General features: G+C 42.4%; 1 protein-coding gene across 5 annotated transcripts in view; it reads right to left on the bottom strand.

The window, feature by feature from the left end:
- The window catches only part of MEGF11 (multiple EGF like domains 11), a 243397-nt gene that overhangs the window by 76545 nt on the left and 147946 nt on the right, over positions 1 to 18906 (bottom strand). For all 5 annotated transcript variants that reach the window (XR_011904850.1, XM_072345518.1, XM_072345519.1 and 2 more), the window contains exons 7-9: positions 10655 to 10901; positions 9257 to 9377; positions 4753 to 4889 (exon numbers count right to left, since the gene is read on the bottom strand). Coding sequence is in view for 4 of the 5 variants with exons in the window: in XM_072345518.1 (XP_072201619.1) it covers positions 4753 to 4889; positions 9257 to 9377; positions 10655 to 10901 (505 nt within the window). In the remaining variant the exon portion in view is untranslated. The remainder of the gene's footprint in view (positions 1 to 4752; positions 4890 to 9256; positions 9378 to 10654; positions 10902 to 18906) is intronic.

Here is an 18906-nt window from a genome sequence, read left to right as displayed (position 1 = left end):
GCAATAGTAATAAAAGGTAGCCCAAGCAAAGGAGAGCTTTACATTCCCTCCATGCTGCCATCGAACCTGCTTTACAGTAACCAGGAGAAAACACACTCCTTCATCTTTTGTCTGTATTCTGAGCAACTCCCAATTTGCTTTTCATCTCCTACTCCAGGGACACTCAGTGCTATAACATCTCCAGACAAATCACTTTCACGCTCCTTAGCATCACAGCTCCTCCAAAACTGCCAGTATTTTAAAAATTTGATAGAGAAGGAGTCTGCAAATACCCAGATTGTTTTAAATTACACCCTCCATGTACCGTTTTCTGCTGTTCCCCAACTGGAGACACTGTGAATTCTGCAAGAAAATCTCTTTCATTCTTCTACAGTTTAAGCGATCATAATATTTCATACTTTAAAAAGCTCCGCTGAAGTCCTAAAGGAAGCTACTGATTCTCTGCCTGACATAACTCAGAGGTCTCAGAAACTTGCAGTGAGTCAGTGCTACCGTTTACATGATCCACCGTGAAATGCAGATACGCCTTTTCAGTTAATAAAAAAAGAAAAAGAAGTCCAGAAAAGCCCAATTCCCTTATCGCACGGATGCCAGGTATTGGAAATTGCCTATCAGCATTAATTTAATCCTAAGCATTGATTAAAGTGTATACGGCAAACTCAGTGGATAGAGGCAATTGTTAAATGCCTTTCTGCAGGTCATTTCACAGCTGGCAGGTGAGAGTTAATATAATGATCAGTAATAAAAGATTAATGCATGATGCAAGCCAGGCAAAACTGCAATAAACACAGTCAGTATATAAGGAGAGAATTACTACAGCAGCCTTAGATTACTACATTTTACTAAAAATAAATGAACAAAGCCAAAGGCTGAGCTGGTGATTTAATTGCAGCAAGCATCAACACAGTTGCTAGTTACACAATCCAGGTTCAGGAGTTCATCTGAGACCCACAGAGAAGAGCCTGTGGCAAACAGGAAGGGAGAGAGCCCAGTGCTGGCTGCTGGCCCTGCTGCTCTCAGGGCAGTTCAGCTGCAAAGGAAACAACCAGCAAAGAATGGGTAACATCAGGACTGGAACACTTACAGCAAGTGAAATGCAATGAAGAACGTATTAAGATGCCTTATGCCTCCACTGCCATACACAGCTCTACCAGTTAGCAGGAGAGCACTGTACTCAACGAGATGAATACGTAGTCAATAGTGCACTATATCATTCTATATTTATAGCAGATGAAGCATTACCTAGCAGGGAGAAAAGCATCTGGAAATGAAATATTGACAACCTAATCCATTTACATAATTAGCCTTTTTCTACTAGCAATTTAACCAACTTATTTATTTGGAGATCAAGCAGCTACCGCTAATGAATTTTATACAAAGAATACTAATAACAACTCCTCTGGAACATAAGAATAATCACAGCAGGAATTAGCTTTCTACTTGAACATCTTTCCTTTGCAACATATCAATCTAATGTGTCCATAGCACCATTAACAACCAGATACATTGTTCAATTAAATTACAAAATGAGCTGCTAAGCCCTAGTTATGTTTCTTGTTTAATTTACATTGGTTTCTGCCTATCTGGGGAGATTCGTATTATAATATCCACTGAACTTTAATACGTACTATAATTATTTGGGTTTGGATAGGATAATATGGCTGTCACCTGTAGAATTAATGGCAGCAATTTTACAAAATATTAAACATAAGACAGCCTGCTAACAGATGAACTTAGTATAGATACCTGCATTTTTTTCTAGATAATTCCCTTTCGTTGAATAATGCTGTTAAGGTTTTAAGGTTCTGTTTGTTTTCATAACAGAGATAGCATTTATGCAGCACAGACAAAGATTAAAAGCCACCCAAAAAACACTAACCTGCAAATCACCGTTCTGTTTATAAAAGACACAGATACAAACAGAACAACAAAAGAATAAGTCTGCTCGTGCTGTTGTAGCAAATGTGGCGTTCACTCTGTTAAGACTCACTCCTTAAGCTTTATGGCAATAAGCAAAACAAAGCTAAAACAGCACGTTCACTTTTCCAGACAGCCACTGAATTCCCCATCCTCAGCTTCTAACTGTGCTGCTGCTATTAGTCCTTTCCAGTTTGCAAAGCACACATTTGCATGACACATCCCGTCATTTCAGCACAGAGCTGCCTGCAGTTATTAATAGTGACGGCAATTTACAAGATATTTAGAGTGTTGCCTCTTCCTGGAAAGCAGGTGGGGAATAAAGTGTTGCAATTACACTTACACAGACCTTTATGACCATTCCAGCACCAACGATATTAATCCAACTATACGTTATTATCCCCTGCACAAGACGACGAACCAGTTCTCACTGACAATTAGAGAGGATAATAGTAGATAGAGTGTTTACTTTTTTATTGTGGTTCTTCACCAAATCTGTTATTACTAAGAAATATTTTTTTTCAGCACCTTGTAGAATTGCAAAGAAAACATTATTTTGTTGCACAGCAGCATTCTCCTGCACCTGCAATTATATTGTAACACTGCAATGGTTACGTGAGACCCAGAAAATAAAACTGACTGTAAACTAAAATGCTGCTGACTAATCCATCCCATTGTCCACGCCGAGCAAGCACACAACTCAGGAAAGCAATCTAGACTTCTTTAAGACTTTGTGCCTGCTCCTGCCTCACTGAAATCAATGGCAGTCTCCCATCTGCAGGCTGCAGCTGCCAGCAAGGCATGTGCAAGCACACCTGCTCACAACAGCCCTTACAGGCAATGCACTGTCCCAACCCAAGTGATTGCAATGGGCCCAATGTTCACTTCCCCAAATAAAGGCTGAGACAAACATGCTTCAAGCTCCCAAGAACCCAATTGGAAGGTATTAATTTCTAAGCTAATATCAGTCTTAGCAAAAAAATCTTTGCTTTACTTTCCTCTGCTCTCATTTGTCTTTCCAGGTGGAAAGATAGCAGCAGAAACGGAGCCTGCATTTCTGCTCTCTGACCTCTCCCTTCACTCTGTCTTTTACTCTCCTGCTCCAGGTGAGGGCAGGTGAGCTACTTCTATGGGTTTTACCTAGGTACAGGTTCTCTGGCACAGCTTCCTGCCTTGGCTTCCAGCTGGTCATGCTTTACTTTCTGCCTCCCTGCCTTGCTCTGTTTTTCCAGGGTACACGTTTCCAGAGTCCTAAAGTCTACCACTTTTCTCCAAGTCCAGATCTGAAGAGCACATATGCCCTTTGCTCAATATGGTTCCTCTAAGTGTCTCTTCTGCTCTTTTTCATGGAGTACATCTAAGTGTTACAGGAAGAATGGCAACTCCATCACTGCTGTTTCCCCATGCCACACTCCTGTAACAGAGCCAGCTCTTCTGCTGCATATCCTCCCTCGTGGTTGGAGGCTATATTGGCAGCTGAGCAAAGAAGCTGGCTCAGCTGCAGGTTGCTGGCTGGAGGCTCCTGACAGCTCTAATGCTGTCGATTCACCTATGGCCAAGAATTGATCTAAGTCTGCAGCAACCAGACGAGGAGACCTCCATCCAGAGAGCCAGGACTGAGGATGGCTTGTGACTGAAGTATGGTGAGCTGTGGAACTGTCCAGGCTGCACAGCTGCTTCTTCAAGTGGAATTATCTCCAAAAGTTGAGAAAGAGAAAGCTTTGGTTAATCACACACAGCGCTCACACAGGATATCCCAGGGATATTGAAATCACCGCCTCCAGATGGAGGATGGGGGAAGAGATACACTGATGCCTTCTCTACTAAATTAATTTGAAATAATATTTCCACCATAATCTCCAAAGCCCCCTGCCAATTACCACCGTCAATAAAATGGAAACAAGGAGCATCCACATTTGCTGGGACAGAATGCGGCCTTCTGAACCACAGAGCATACCGAAGACTCGTCAGTTCGTGTGCTGTAAAGAGCTGCTGATTATGCAGTGAGGCAGGAAATAAGAAATTCCCATGCTTTGCTGCACAGAAGTACAATTTTAGCAGATTTCAGCAGAGCAGTACTAGCTCATTCTAGCTAGTAAAAGAAGGGAAGATAAAGGACAAAAGGCTTTACCATAGGAAACACTAGTGAGCTGTGCTCAGGGTCTCTGGAAACCCCAATGACACAGCTGAATCCCTAGTGAAAGCTGCACATGAAAGCTTGCTCAGTTACAGTTTCCTCACCACCATTAGCCCTACTGGCAGGATTAGCTGGAGGGCTAAACCAATACATGTCACAATCCCACCTCAACTTTGCTGTGTAGTCATTTTGCTAGACCTGTGACACCTCTGTAAAGCAACATCATCATCTTAGATTGATTTGTGGGCGAGGCCATTCATTTATAAATGTTGAGGATTTATCACCCTTTGTTGGTGCCTGAGATGGATCGGTGCTGCAGCAGCATAGAAGGGCTGATGGAAACATTAAACTGCTGCATTGCTTACTCTTGAGGATATTAATTTGTATAAATATAGTTCATTTACATATCTTGTAAACATGTAATGCTCTCTATTAAATTTATCACTGTAAATATCTAAATTAAATTTAATCCATTAAATTTTAAAAGTTATATTAAAAAAACGGTGAATGGAGAGCATTGCCAATAAAAAGTAATAAGATTGCCACATTTATAATACTTGAACTGCTGCAGAAGGATGAACCTAATAGCTGCAACAGAAGCATAACACTGGTTTTTCAAGAGTAACACTGCCCTAGCAGAGATATAAACATTGCCAATTCTTGGTTAAAAGGAAAGGCTTTGAGGGTTTGATTCTTACCTGTCTCCAATATAGCCAGGTGTACAGATGCACTTTCCTGTCACGGGATCACAGTGTCCTCCGTTGTGGCACGGACAGTCCTGGCTGCAATTAACTCCAAATGTCCCAGGAGGACATGGCTGTGCACACACCAGCCCCTGGTAAGTTTGCAGAAAGAGCAATATTTCAGTCAACAGTCATAGCGTAACGAACTCCTTTATGAAGGCTGGATAGTTGTTGTTCCTCTTGCTATAACTACATCCACATGTAGGGGAGATATTTTTTCTGCTTAAGATGGTCTCAGATGGTCTCAGCTGCTGAAGTAAATGTCTGTCTACTTTCAGAGGGATTCTTCTCCCCACTGTACAGTCACTGACAGTTCCCTTCACTGCATCTCCCCTGCACACTGCACCTGGGGCATCAGGATATACCACACCCTTTGAATAAAGACAGGGGGTCTTAGGAAAGGTCAAAGACAACCACAAAGCTGCATATGGGCTGGTGATTTCAAGTAAAATGAAGTCTGAGAAGCTGCTGGACCTATCCCGGATAAGTGTCTCAAAGTGAATGTTTGGGAGGAGGGGGATTGTCGGAGAGACTGCACTGAAAGTAAAGACAAGACAGTCAGTCACTCTTCGTGCTGCTCATCAGGAAAAGCATTCAGGGCAGGCCTTTCTCCAGCTGGTTGTTCCCAACACAAATAATGCCTTCCATGGGTAGTGCCTTTGGAGCACTTATCTGCCAAATTCAGCCGGTTTTCCCCCAGGTATCCTATAACACCCTCTGCCAAGTGTAAAGGCCTCGCAAAGATTTCCCTACAGACTTTCTTAGAAGTTGTATGAATGTTGCTGTGGTTGTTTTTTTTTAATGCGAGTGAACATAAAATCTGAGGCTGGCATCCAGCTGAGGAATTTCAGCCAAAACAATTCTGGCAGTGCAGAAATCTGAGGACAGAGCCTATAATGGAAAACTTTTGGCCACTGTAGCAAATGGAACTGCTGCCAGTGCCATGCACAGTGCAAAGCATCGGACAGAAATGTTTTTTTCTCTCCCTATTATTCTGTTTTAATCTCCCAGAAGTCTTATTTCCCTAACTTAGCCTCAGGGGCTCTGAGTTTTGAAAAGAAACTCGTATTAAACAAAACCCATACAAAACATAATTCAGGAGCATTGATGGCTGCGGTCGACTGACTGCTGACAGGGCTCTCCCTCACCACAGTTTGGAAAGTTTAGCAATATCAACAGTCCCAAAGCAGATAGGCTACTCTTCAATGCAGTCATGAAGAAGTTGCTTCAAGCCTTTTTCAGCCAGTGATAGGTGGCTCCTTGGCTGTAAAACAGACAGGTTGGCCTCAGTTCAAGAGCACTCAGATTACAGTGTTAAAAACTTGGTGTCTCTGGGCTTAAGTAATACACACCACTATATATCTGAAAATGTAAGCATCCATTTATCTTGATAATAAATACTTTCCCTCTTCACATCTCAAACGGAACAGGATTTCTATCAACAAATGATGAGAAAGCAATACTCTTTGATGCATTCCCTTGGAGCCCAGAGAATCTTTAGGCATACTTTTTGCATTAATATGTACTAAGGGAATCCAAAACATCCCTCTCTGGAGGATCAAATGTCAGACCAATATTTCCTGCTGCTTATACATCTAATCCACAAACTTCACCCCATCAGCAGCTTTTTTAAGGCCCTGATCACACCAGCTCCTGCTTTTGACATTGTGTGCTGTATTAGTACAATTTTTGCAGCACAGAGCAGAATTTCTTTTTCACATCTACTGTCTCTTCTTCATCCCTCTGTCCCATATTAAAAACCCACGACAGAAAGGAAACTGGACAAAAATCCAAAGCATGGTCGCTTCATTAAGCGCAGTTGTTTCAGGGAATGAGAAAGAAGTGATTAGCAGAACATGTTATACATGGCAACATGATGCAGAGCCTTGAGAATGGGACCTGGGATCAAAGAGGGTGTGTTGCTAGTGATAAATGTTTTGTCACGCAAGGAAAGATTGCTGCCTTCCTGAGTGTGGAAATCTAGTCCTTCAAAAGTGCTTCTGAGAAGCATTGTAAAAACCTGTATTTTATTTCCCTCCCCACTTCCTGAGAGTGCTTGGAGGATTTAATACTGCAAATGACAAATATGTATAGAATTAAGGTTGTAAATAGTTGACGAGGCCCTAAAGCAGCCACCCACCAACTCCCAGCCCCACAAATATGTGTAAGTGGAAAAAGTCCATCGCTGTAGTGCGCAAGAAGCCACATTTCGTTGACTCATTCACCACCATTCTCTTGGTAAGAAACCCATGGGACAATGAAACCTCGTGGGACACAGTTCACATAACTTGCTGTGCTTCTAGGAGAGTCTGCACTGGGTGGGAGGAAGCTGGAGGAAAGGAATATTACCAGTAATGAAAGAACCAGGCTTTGAAGATGGCAGACCCAAGGAAGATCCTAAGAGCCCCAGAACTTCATCCTGTTCACTGCCTACCCTGCCATATCCCATAGCCAACCTACTCCCTAAGGGAACTGAGCTGCTGTTAATAAATCTACATGAAGAAAAGATAATAGCCACAGCTCTTCCAGCAGCAATAAAATCCAAGTGGATTTGCACTTCTATAAATCCAGAGAGAATTCTCTGCTTCCAATATGATGGTATATTCAATACATACATGCATTCTCAAGCCTGAAAATCAGCAAGTAAAATTCCGGATGTCAAAGACTATCTATGGTGTGAAATACAGTGAATGTTCCCATCTCTCGCTCATTTACAGCCCACTTGTGTCTCACTTCACAAACCATGCCAACCACCAAGAGTTAAAATTATAGCATGAAAAAATGTTTTTCTCTCCCTGTGTACTGAATTACCAACTTTTCATTAAAACCCTGGAGAGATACTTTATACTTAAACTCTCAACATTTACAAGCTGAGTGCTTTTACCTATAATTTCAGTTTCTTCCCCCAAAATACTTGATCTCTCTTTCCAGTTTTCAGTTAGACTTGTTTCAGACATCAATTGTTAACTCAGGGGTTTCTCTGGGGACTGAGCAGCCAACAAAACAGTTTTCAGGAGAGTCTCTCTTGGCCATTAAAAATGCAGAGGAGAAACTCCGAGCTGTAAGGAATGGGGAAGGAGTGGGCCAGAATACATGACCACTTTTGTTGTACAGCCCCAGTGCTGTGGTTCTTCTTTAGGGTCCTTGCTGCATCCTAAGAGACATCTAAAAACTTCCTGCTCTATCTTGATATTCTCTAATCTTTTCAGTGACTTTGTAAATTTGCAAAAACCTAAAAAAAAAAGAGCTCTGATCCTCAGAAATACCGGCATGCAGCAGATAAGGGAGGCAGAAAAATTTACCCTAAAAGTGACATTTTAATGTAAATCACTTTAGTAATTAGTCCCTAGACAAGCAGCTAGAACGGGCTGATTGGTCCCCAATTATTTGATTTGCTTACCTACTGCATTAGCTCCAGTACTCTAGGAAAGAACCTTTTGTTTCCCTCCACCGAATGTCAGTTCAGGGCAAGGTGCCATTGTCTTTATTTAGTTTCTGAAAGTTCCAACTATTTCGTTATTTGAAATGCTTCTCAAGAAGCTAAATGGAGGCACATTTGCTGCACTAATCCAAAGGAACATAAACATCTCATAGTCCACAGACATTTTAATGGGTATAGGACCCATAACAGAAGCTACGGTGATATGATGACATCAGGATCTTCCTTGTATTAAAATAAAAAGCCACAGCACTTGCATGCATTAAAATCCAGCAAGATTGCCAAGAAACTAATTGTCCGGTATGGGAAAAATGCCAGGAGACTTAGCACAGCTAAGTGGTATGTAGGCCTGCGAGACTTGGCAAACCCCGAGAGAGTTAATTATCACATTATTGATAAAGTTAAGGACTTTTAAAATGTTTGGCCTTGCTTTTTTGACATGGAGGATTAAAGGTTAGGGTAATTTGCTCTCTCCAGGGCAACCTCTGATGCAAGCAAATCTACTGCAATCAAAGGAAATTTTGCCTGAGTAAGGACTGGATGCTGAACCGGTCTTTGTCTCCCTGTGTACATTCCTTCTGCTTTAAAGACTCCCTGAGCCACTGCATTCTCCTTGACTTCTCTCCCTCCCTTTCTCCTGAAAGGGAAGCAGTACGGTGCTTTTGACAATGCCGAGATGGGCTTTGAGCTTTCTGTCCCATGTGACCCATGTGAGGGCAGTGTCTAACAGTGAAGAGATATATCAAAGAACTGCAGAGGCCATTTTTCCTCTCCTCTCCTCCCACACAGAAGAGCAATGAGTAGTTCTAATTTGTTTGTTTAACTCTTTGAAGGTTACCCAATAAAGGCTGGTGGCCTAAGTGCTGTGCACGCACAACAAAGGAGGCACCAGTTTCAGAACTATGGGATCCTCATGACAAGAAATAGGATATATATAGCATAAGCACACAGGGCAGGCATCCGCTGAGACAGTAAGCAATTAACTCCCCATTCCAACCTCCAAATGAACCACCGCCATACCGTCCATCCCGCAGGACAGGAGCACTCCCCGGTGATGTGGTGGCAGACCCCTCCGTTCTGACATGGGCAGCGCAATTCACACTGAGCTCCATGGCTGCCGGGGGGGCAGCGCTCCTCACAGCTTTGTGGAGAGAGAGGAGAGAAAAACCAAAGGGATCATGTCAAAGAACTTACAGGTAACAGTAAAAGAGGAAAATCCACAACACAGGTCATAATGAGAGTGAAACCTGAGCAAGCCTCAGCTGGCTCTGCCAATTATCCATCATTTCCCTTGTTTCTGCTGGGGTTATTTATGCGCTGTGGATCCAATGCTGTAAGACCGATGTGTGTGTGCAACTCTTATGCATACACCAAATTCTACCTATTTCATTAAGACAACTCTCATCTATCTGACAGTACTCTACGTTTGTCCAATAGGTGGCTGTTCTCTGACGAGGATGTTCATGCAAGTGCTTACTGCTGAAAACAGACATACTAACGTCAATGGGACCCGTCCTAATGGCATGCGGAACATTTAGCAGTGAGTGCTTCCAGGACTGAGGTCAGAAGGCTATGAGGAAATCAGGTACTAAATAAAATATTCAAAAAGCATATCACTTATTTATGAGGGTTAATATTGCCTTTATTTTTTTACCTTCTTCACGCAGGCCAACAACTATTATTAGACTGCAGAAATATTAAGTCACCTGTAATCGATCTCCAGCCAAATTCAGTGAGTAAATTATCTTTTCCCTTTAAATAGTTCTGAAAAGCATAATTACTTCTGAAACTACTGAAAGATCTCTAATGAGCACTGATGTTACACTGTGGGCAATTTTAAACAAGGAACTATTTCTTGCTGTCCTAAAATTAATATGCAGATTTTGTGAATCCTACTGGTAAACTTTGTGTGGTATTTGGGGATTTAGCTACATGATTCTCGTTAAAGTTAATAGGAATCACACCGCTAAATCCCTCCTCACTACGCTAAAAATTTACCCCCTAGATAGTAAGCTCATATAGTTACCAGTAATGCTTCCTCTGCTGGATAGAAAGCCAAATAATCTGGGGATGGTAAATCCCATTTGATGCTGCACTGGATTGCTAACGAGCAGAGTGCCCATCCGCTTAAGTAAACGGAACTGTAATTTGGATTGCACTCACACACTGAAATCAGGGAAATGTCATGGAGTTTTAAGTTCATTCTAGCAGTAAGTTTTGTTTTGGTATGCAGACAGGTATAATTAGCAGCAAATAACAGAGATTTCCTTTATTTAGCCTCTCTGAAATTCTGTTACCTGATTTCTCCAAAGGAAAGTGCAGCACGTACAGACTGTGCAAATTCTGCTAATTACTCATTGCATTAATAGCAACCAAAGCAAAGCTGTTAAACAATGCAGGGTAAAGTGCTGAACTTACAACACCCCCGTGTATCCAGGAGCGCAGTGACATTCTCCCGTCTCGTGGTCGCAGGTCGCCCCGTTGTGACACTGGCACTGGAACTGGCAGCCCTTGCCGTAGCTCCCCGGCTCACAGAGCTCCTCGCAGCGCCAGCCTTGGTACCCGTCTGCGCAGACACAGGCGCCTGTGATGGGGTTGCAGAGGGCCTCGTTCTGGCATTGGCACCGGTTGCTGCAGTGCGGTCCCCAGTGATCGCTGTCACAACCTGTAAAACATGGAGCAGGACGGGTAGGTGCGTGTGGCACAACCATCCCACTGCAGCCTCTTGCCATTAGCAAGTGGGCAAACTCAAACCTTCTAAATCCAGCCCCTGAGCCAGCAATGTGCTTTAGCATGCAAGGAGTCAGTAGCATCAGTTATACATCTAGATTTGAGGACTTGTTTAACACCTTTATAGGATCAGAACTTAAATCTTTTAATATCCTGTATCTTAGTGCCCTTAGATAGCTGGGAGGAATGAATTTATAGTGGAATTAGATGCAGAGGATCACATCTTGACTACAGTGCACTCAATGGCAGGTAGAACTGCCAAGCAAAACCTTTAGATTTAATAATGTCATCAAATATTGTTTCTTTGCACTGTTCCCTTGAGATAATAAATGTAATCTAAAGAAGGCTATCTCCTTTGATGGAGCTGGCTTTTGTTGTGTTGTTTGTGTCTTTTTTTTCTGGAGTAAAGAGATAGCAGAGCAGAAAACAACACTGGAGTCAGGATTTCTAAGCCCAGACAAAGGGATGAAGGTATAGAGTGTGTACATCAGGTAATTCTGCTGCCATTAGCAGCATGTACTAGCAGTAGAGAAGGGCTCCCAAGGCTAAGGCCATTGACATGGAGGGCAGATTCTCTACAGAGCACATTAAGGCACAGTGAGAACCATTCACATGGCAATCCTGCCTGATCACAACCAGGATGAGAGGGAAATAGGAAGTACAGAAGCAGCTTGATCCTGATTTGCTATAGAAACAGTAATCAGCACCTGCAAAAAACATGTGCAATATTTACGCATACTAACAGGCAGCTCCAAGTGAACAGCCAGGGGTTAAAGCTTCCTCCATAAATGGTCAGAAAGAAAACAAGGATTTCTTTTTGAGTCCTACCCTGCACTTCCCAGTCTGTCAGTACAGCGGTGCCTGCTGCTCACAATGCAGTTCCTGGCAGAATTGCTACTAAAGACACAGTTACAGACCATGCTCCCAGTACAGCTGGGAACCAGAGCTGGCTTCAATTATATTGGCAGAAATTCTTCTGCCAGTGTAAAATCCTCTGCCATGCAGGAAATGAGTGTGTAATCCCATCGACATAGCTGTCTTCACAAACTCTTTTACTTGCAAACATGTAAACTAATCCCCAGGTGACACACAGCTTCTCGGGGCTGGAAGGTCATTTCTAGACTTAGCAATTCAAATATAAACACCACATAAGGCAGAAGCTCCTGTCCGAGAAATTTCAGAGCCCTTTTCTTCCACAGCATGTGCTTATAAACCCACAGTGGACGTCAGTATTTCTTAGCTAATTCTGGCAAGCTTTTTGTCCCTCTTCTTCCGGAGAAGTCAGATACCCACTGGTCAGTCTGAAGATACGCAGCAGCAAAGGAATAGAAAGAGATTCCACTCAACTAGCGCTGCTGATCATCAATTCACAAATCCGTGTTTCCCGAGCAACAACGTCAAAGACCAAAACAAACCCATGAAAAGACAATTCCAGAGCCTCCAGGAGGACCCGCAGGGGTTTATAGGATGCACATGTGGTTTTGTGTCCTGCAGAAAGCAGTGTGCAGCATGTTCCTGTACACAACCCTGCGCCTCATGCAAGGCAGTTTACTCCTTTGCCTCATTTCTTCCACTGCCAGGGATGATAGTTTCTTACTGACACCACTGGGAGCCAAGCAAACAAAATCTTACTCTTTATAAGTCTTAAATTATTACCATGAATCTGTGAAAGAGGCGATCTATCTTTATTTCACACAGACACTTGGAAAGACTCTGTAAGCCCTCTGGGGCAGGAAGCAAATCTGATGGAGCTGATGGGGTTTCCCTGCCATTTCCATTCCAGAAATACAGATCTGTTTTCTGCAGGACTTGAAAATCAAGGGATGCAGCTCTGTGCCTACGCAAAGGGCAAGGACCTGGAGTTACAAGCGTAGGCAGCTTTCTTTCGTGTGGGGAAGTGAAGTGCAGGAATCAAAGCTGACCCTTCCTGATCCAAGAATGAGATGCTTCCCTCACCTCAGCCAGCAATTGAGCCCTGACTGCCAGGGCAGATGCTCTGGGCTGATATAACTCCAAGTGCAAATAATTGGCATAATACAAATAATAACCCTCATTAGAAGATGTGAGCTGTTTCTTTGTCTTCCATATTGCAGACGAAGGCTCCAACGATCAGACTTGTCTGCCTGGTTTGTGTTTTTCACTTTGAAAGGAAGTGAAACATTTTGTAGGATGGGAAAAATATTTCCCAGCATCAGCTCAAGCATCTTGCTCAGCTTTTACAGTGTCTGCCCCGAACAAAACTCCATTATGTAACCCGCTTATTAAAACACTTATTTACTATTTATATTTGGTGACATGCTTGCTTTCTTACTGCACCAAATTTCATTCCATGATCTAAGCAAAAGGAAGAACAAAACGTTCCAGGAAAGAGCAGAAATTCCTCAAACCGATTGCAAAATCTTAAAAACAAAAACAAAACACAATAAAAAACAAAAAACCAAATCTGGATAACAGAAGAAACCTGCAGTGACCAGAAAACCAGCTGACAAACAGAATTTCCAAAGGCTTCTAAGTACAAGGCACCAGCGAGCACACATTGCACCATTCAGTATGTTTAGCCCAAAGTAGCTAGCCAAAATGTTTTAATTATCTGTGAAATAAAACAGCTTGGCATACCAGATAGCTACTAAGAATGTGAATTTCATGGGGATTTATTAGTGAGAGGACATAAAATGAGGATTAAAGTACATCTGAGTGCTCATGGAAGACAGAAAAAAAAACAGAACTAAAAGAAGGGGCTTTTACTGTGTCACATTTACAATGCCTGATACTGCCCTTGCAGTTGCTAGACTCGTTTTTATGTCCCTAAAATTGCAAGCACACGGACTGCAGCTCTCTGAACAGTTAGAGACCCAAGCCATAGCACTGGTGTAGAACTGGGGCTAACATCCCATTTTCTATCTAGTGATGGGATCATACCTACGCAGTGATGGGTTGCCCCTTCTAGATTTAAGCCTTTACCTCAGATGATAAAGATTTTCTGCTTTAGCTGTCAGTTCAAGCCCTGTGCAGGTCACAGTGAGCAGGGCCATTTCATGCAGTATCACTTAATCTACTGCTGATTAATTGCAAAAGGAAATGAGTGAAGTTTGCTGGCACAGGACTAATGTAAAATCTGCCATAACGAAATATCATGTTCACTTGATTTTACACTGCAGTATCCTCACATGAAAATAAGTTGCTCAAAGTTCATCAGTTTTTGGGTTTTTTCTTTTCCTTTTTTTCCCCTCAAGTCTCATTCTGCTGCGATAGAACATGGGGTTGCGAGTAAGTTCTTTACCTACATGATTTCACTGGGGCACTATGTGATATTTACTCTGTGCTAACACGTAGATCTGCACCATGGTAAATAAGCTTTGCACCATTCCAAGGACAGAGCTGATCCAATGCACAGAGCTGATCAGCTCCATCTAAGTACTATAGTACTCAGTAGGACCACAAGACTACTCAAGTGTGTAAACAGCCATGGCACTGAGGTCTAGTAGTTCCAGCCATAAAATTTAAAAACAAAAGGAACCAAAGACTTCAGTACCTGGGACATATTTCTGCAACGTACATCAGTATGGTAAATCCCAGCTGGAGTGGGATGCTGATTCCAGCCCTTGTGATACTGGGCCAAGTAGCCTCAGTGCCATGACAGCCATCACCAGCACCACCTCTCCTGTCTGCATAGGGAGACTGTGTTAAATAGAAACCAAGTCTAGCACAGTGTAATCCTACCCTTGTTGATAGCCTCTCTGTGTTACCATAATAGAGATAAATAATAATAGCAACAACATGTGAACAGAACACTGATTAAAGCTTACACAAGAGCTATGCTGTAAATGCATATGCCATTAAAAACGTCAAAATGATACAGAGACTTTAACTGTACCATCAATAAGAAAAGCAACCTGAGAGTGGCGATGCCAGGAAGGTACAAATGCTCCCTTTAGACTCCATGTGTGTTTGTCAATACCAAGAGAGATGAGTCTGGAATAGCTAGCACTCTCCTGGGAGGTGCTGCATTAAAGGGAGCTGCCATATTTCAGGTCACGTGCTAACAGTGCCTGGCAAACATGCCAACTTGTTCACTTATTCTCCTTCAAAAATATGACTGGAGATTAATTGCCACCAATAAAAATGAAAATAACTCTGTAAAGGATGATGCTCGTTGCCTAAGCGTAATTACTGCTGTCTGCATAAGGCAGTGTGACAGGTGAAAGATTCATCCCTCTGAGGAAAGGTTGCTCAATACAGCACAAAGTGTTTTCCTCCTCTCCACATCTCTGCCTCCACCCCGGAGCTTCAGTGCTTGCTGAAGCGAGGGCTCATTGCAGGTGGTGCTGCATGCATCCTACTATAGTTGTGCATGTTGCCCAGTCACCAGCTTGGTCCTCTAAAATATACAGTGAGGACACACTGGATGTGCTGCATCCCTCCTGAATGACTACAATCCCCTCTGGGAATCATTAGTGAATTGCTGCACTCTGGGTCAATAGAGCTGCCCAGTATTTAGGGCAGCAATGGAAGCTGGCCGTAGATGAAGCAAACACATGAGTTTGAAAACTTAGCAGATAAATAAAATGACTTCCAAGGAAGGTACGCTGAGTATCAAGGGACTGAACCCAATGAGAGAATCAGAAGTGCTCTTCAAACGATTTTCCATCACAGCATCTTGTTTCACAGCAGCGCCAGAATCTGTGGTCTTACAGCCCATCTTCTTACTGGTACAAGCCTGTATGTGTATGTTCTACAGCCAGTGACCAGTCCTGAACTCCTGGTGTGCAAAGACAGTGTTACACTCATCAACACCGTGAGGAATTCATGGCTTAGAACTTCTAGCTATTGCTTTTCTCAGTCTGAGGACTCGGGACCGTATTGCCTGGTGGCCATTTTTGGTGAATCCATCCTTCAAAGGAACTTTCTGCAAATGTGCAATGAATTAAGCCCATATTGTAGCTCACAGTCAACAACCGTTCTGTTCTGTTCTGGAATGTTTCCAAATTAAATTTGAGATGTTTAAATGCTACCTTTTAAAAAAGGCAAACAATAAACAGAATGAGCTTAATAAACCGAGGAAGACATTCTTTAAGATGGATTATGTTAGAATTTCTTTGAAATCAGGGACAGGATTTCCCCTTGGCATAACTGTAATCATCAACAACGATTCTGTGAGTACAAATTAAGGTGAAATGCAGCCCAAACTCTGGTTTTCCACCTCTAATTCAGTTTTGGAATGTTTAAAATGGTTGGCCTAACTAATGCAAACCAGGAGAAGAAACAGCAAAAGCTAAAACATAGGCCTGGACGAAGTGAATAAATAATTAAAACAATCAATTAGCTTTTTATTCCCTGTACTTAGCCCAATAGGAAAATCATAGCCCCTCTATCGAGCTGATATCTATTCATGGTACAAACATGATTCATTCTGGCACAGTTCAACACCTTTGGAAATGGAAGCCAAGGCTGCCATAGGTTTGAAACGAGGCTTGTGAGAAGGGAATCCTCTCGCAGTGACAGATCACGGGGTTTGGCTCTGAGCCGCGCAATGCATCCCTCGTGCTGGCACTGCACAAAATACCCACACACTGCGAAAGGAATCTGCCAGTATATTGTAAAGTTACTCGCTGATCTGCTTGATTCTAAACCAAAAAAATGTTTATCTTGTAAGACTGTTTATCCTCAGAGATTCCAACACATGTTTACGGACCGTGGCTGTCCTCAAAATAACCCAGATTTACAGAAATTCCATTCAAAAGTGTTTCTGCAAATGCTTAAAGACCAACATTCAAATTCTGGGTTTTTGGAAGAAGAAAGCGTTCTCCATACAACAGACACACCAGTGGGTGCAGATGGATTAGGCCACGCTGCTTAAGCTGCAGCTGATTTTCTTACTGCATGAAGATACCAATAACCTACGATGCAGCAAGTTGTCTTCCTCAGGTCTTACAGTTGAGAGAGGTTCCAAAACTGCCACGGTAAAAAAGGTGGATTTCTGTAAGTAAATACTGTATTGGGTGGCAATGAGGTAAGAAAAGTTTTTAATACTTAACCTTGCTGCAAATGCCATTTACATCCTATGTGTGGCTCCCGACAAATTCTCTGTTAAGCAGAATTTACCGTCTCCAGGTTTGGCTGGAGGCGAAAGGGATATGGGTTTAAATCAGTCAACTAACCTAGCAGTTTTTTGCTGGTTACAAATCACCTTTTTATCCTTTTCATCAACAATTTGGGACCCTGTCCATGCACAGAGCAACATGCTGGCACTTGGCAGAGCACCGTCCCACACTCAGGGATGTCCTCAATAAGAATCCACCAGTATCGGACCCAGCTATAAAAAATGCAACTTGCAGATACTCGGCGCCATCTCTAATAATTCGTTAGTTTTAATCCTCAAAGATTTAATCTATATTAAAAGTTATATGTAATTAAAGCTTTTGGGTACTGAGCTGGGCTTCTCTTACCATTGTTCCTAGCAGCAGCCACGGGCCACCAGCTGTTTAATCTCTGTGCTGTAAGCAAAGTAAGGTCCACGGACAGGATGACAGACATCTCCTGCGAGCCCATTACCCACATGTCAGAGGTTTGTTCTGGTCCCTGCTGATGAACCACATGTCTAGCAGCCTCATGACACTCTTGATGGAATTTTTTGCATTTTCCATTTGCTTTCTGGGGAAAGCAAACAAACTATGGAACACCATATATAAATAAAACATTTGACTTATGAAGTTGGTGTCACAAAAAATCAGAAAATGTCAGATTAAAGGTTGGAAGGGCAGCAGTAATTCAGTGTTTGTGTCTATGAATCATGATATTGTCTTTCCCAATGTGAGCACAGGCTATTGCATACAAGCCCTGGCACTTTCTGTTTTCTGAGCTCGTATCTTTGCAGCCCTAAGGTTCCAACGCGTGGCTTTCTGTGTGATGGTGTATGCTCTGAACTCACTGGCATTTTTATCTCCAACGCCAGACTTTCAGTCACAGCATACAGTCCTACAACAAAGGAAATACCGGTCTCGGTGTTTACATCTCTCAGACCTCCCAGAGAATTTATTTTGCATGTGTAAATAGGCATTTGTAAAACTATCAGCCCAAGTGGAAAAACCTGGAGGTGAATCTGAGGCCGGCAGAACTTGCAGACAATCCAGTTTTCCAAGTTTATATATCAGTCTTCATCAGAATGAGAGGAAAAGATGGGAAGGGAACATGAGCCGATTTTCCCCCAAATGGATAGATTATTACTTACAGAAGGAAATTAATCTACTTATATATTTTTTTTTCCTTAGGGACAGGAGGACAGTTTCTCATCCTTCAGGGAAGATTGTACTGATTCTCTATGAAGTTCATTGTCTGAATCAGATAAGAACCATGTGGCTGATTTAGGTTATGATTTAATCTCCGATGATGATCACATTAGTCAGTGACTCTCCAACATGTGGTACCTAATTCAATCACAGCACTTTCAAGACCCCGCAGTTTATTCAGCATCCTCTGAGGGACTGTTTTCATTCCAAAGTGATCCTCCTTCTCAGAACACCCCCATTGCACCCTGCAGAATGGTCAGCACTGGTACCTGGCCATGCATTTTCTCTCTGGACAAATGAAAACCAAATCATTCCAAGTCAAGGAAAAGTAGAATTATCTTGATGTCTGCCTTGTCAAATCCCATAATGAACTCAATATATTTTAGAAGAAACAGCATCTTCTCCTGATAGATAGCAAAGTGTTGTTTTCGTAACTTCCAGCATGAGCTATTTTGACAGAGGCTTCAAAAGAAGTGAAAATTGGAACAAAAAAAAAACCTCTGAGAAGACTTCCTGTTTTCTGCAGAAATTACTGCTCAGCTTAATGAGCCTTTAACTCCACTGACAGTCTCGATGTTACAAGGAATTTAGAATCATGAAACGCTTCATAAGGGAGCGACAACATTCTATACAACATTGGCTGCTTTTCATTAT

This window comes from Excalfactoria chinensis, chromosome 10 (assembly GCF_039878825.1).
Source record: "Excalfactoria chinensis isolate bCotChi1 chromosome 10, bCotChi1.hap2, whole genome shotgun sequence".
Taxonomy (NCBI): Eukaryota; Metazoa; Chordata; class Aves; order Galliformes; family Phasianidae; genus Excalfactoria; species Excalfactoria chinensis.
This window is presented reverse-complemented; position numbering and strand designations above follow the sequence as displayed.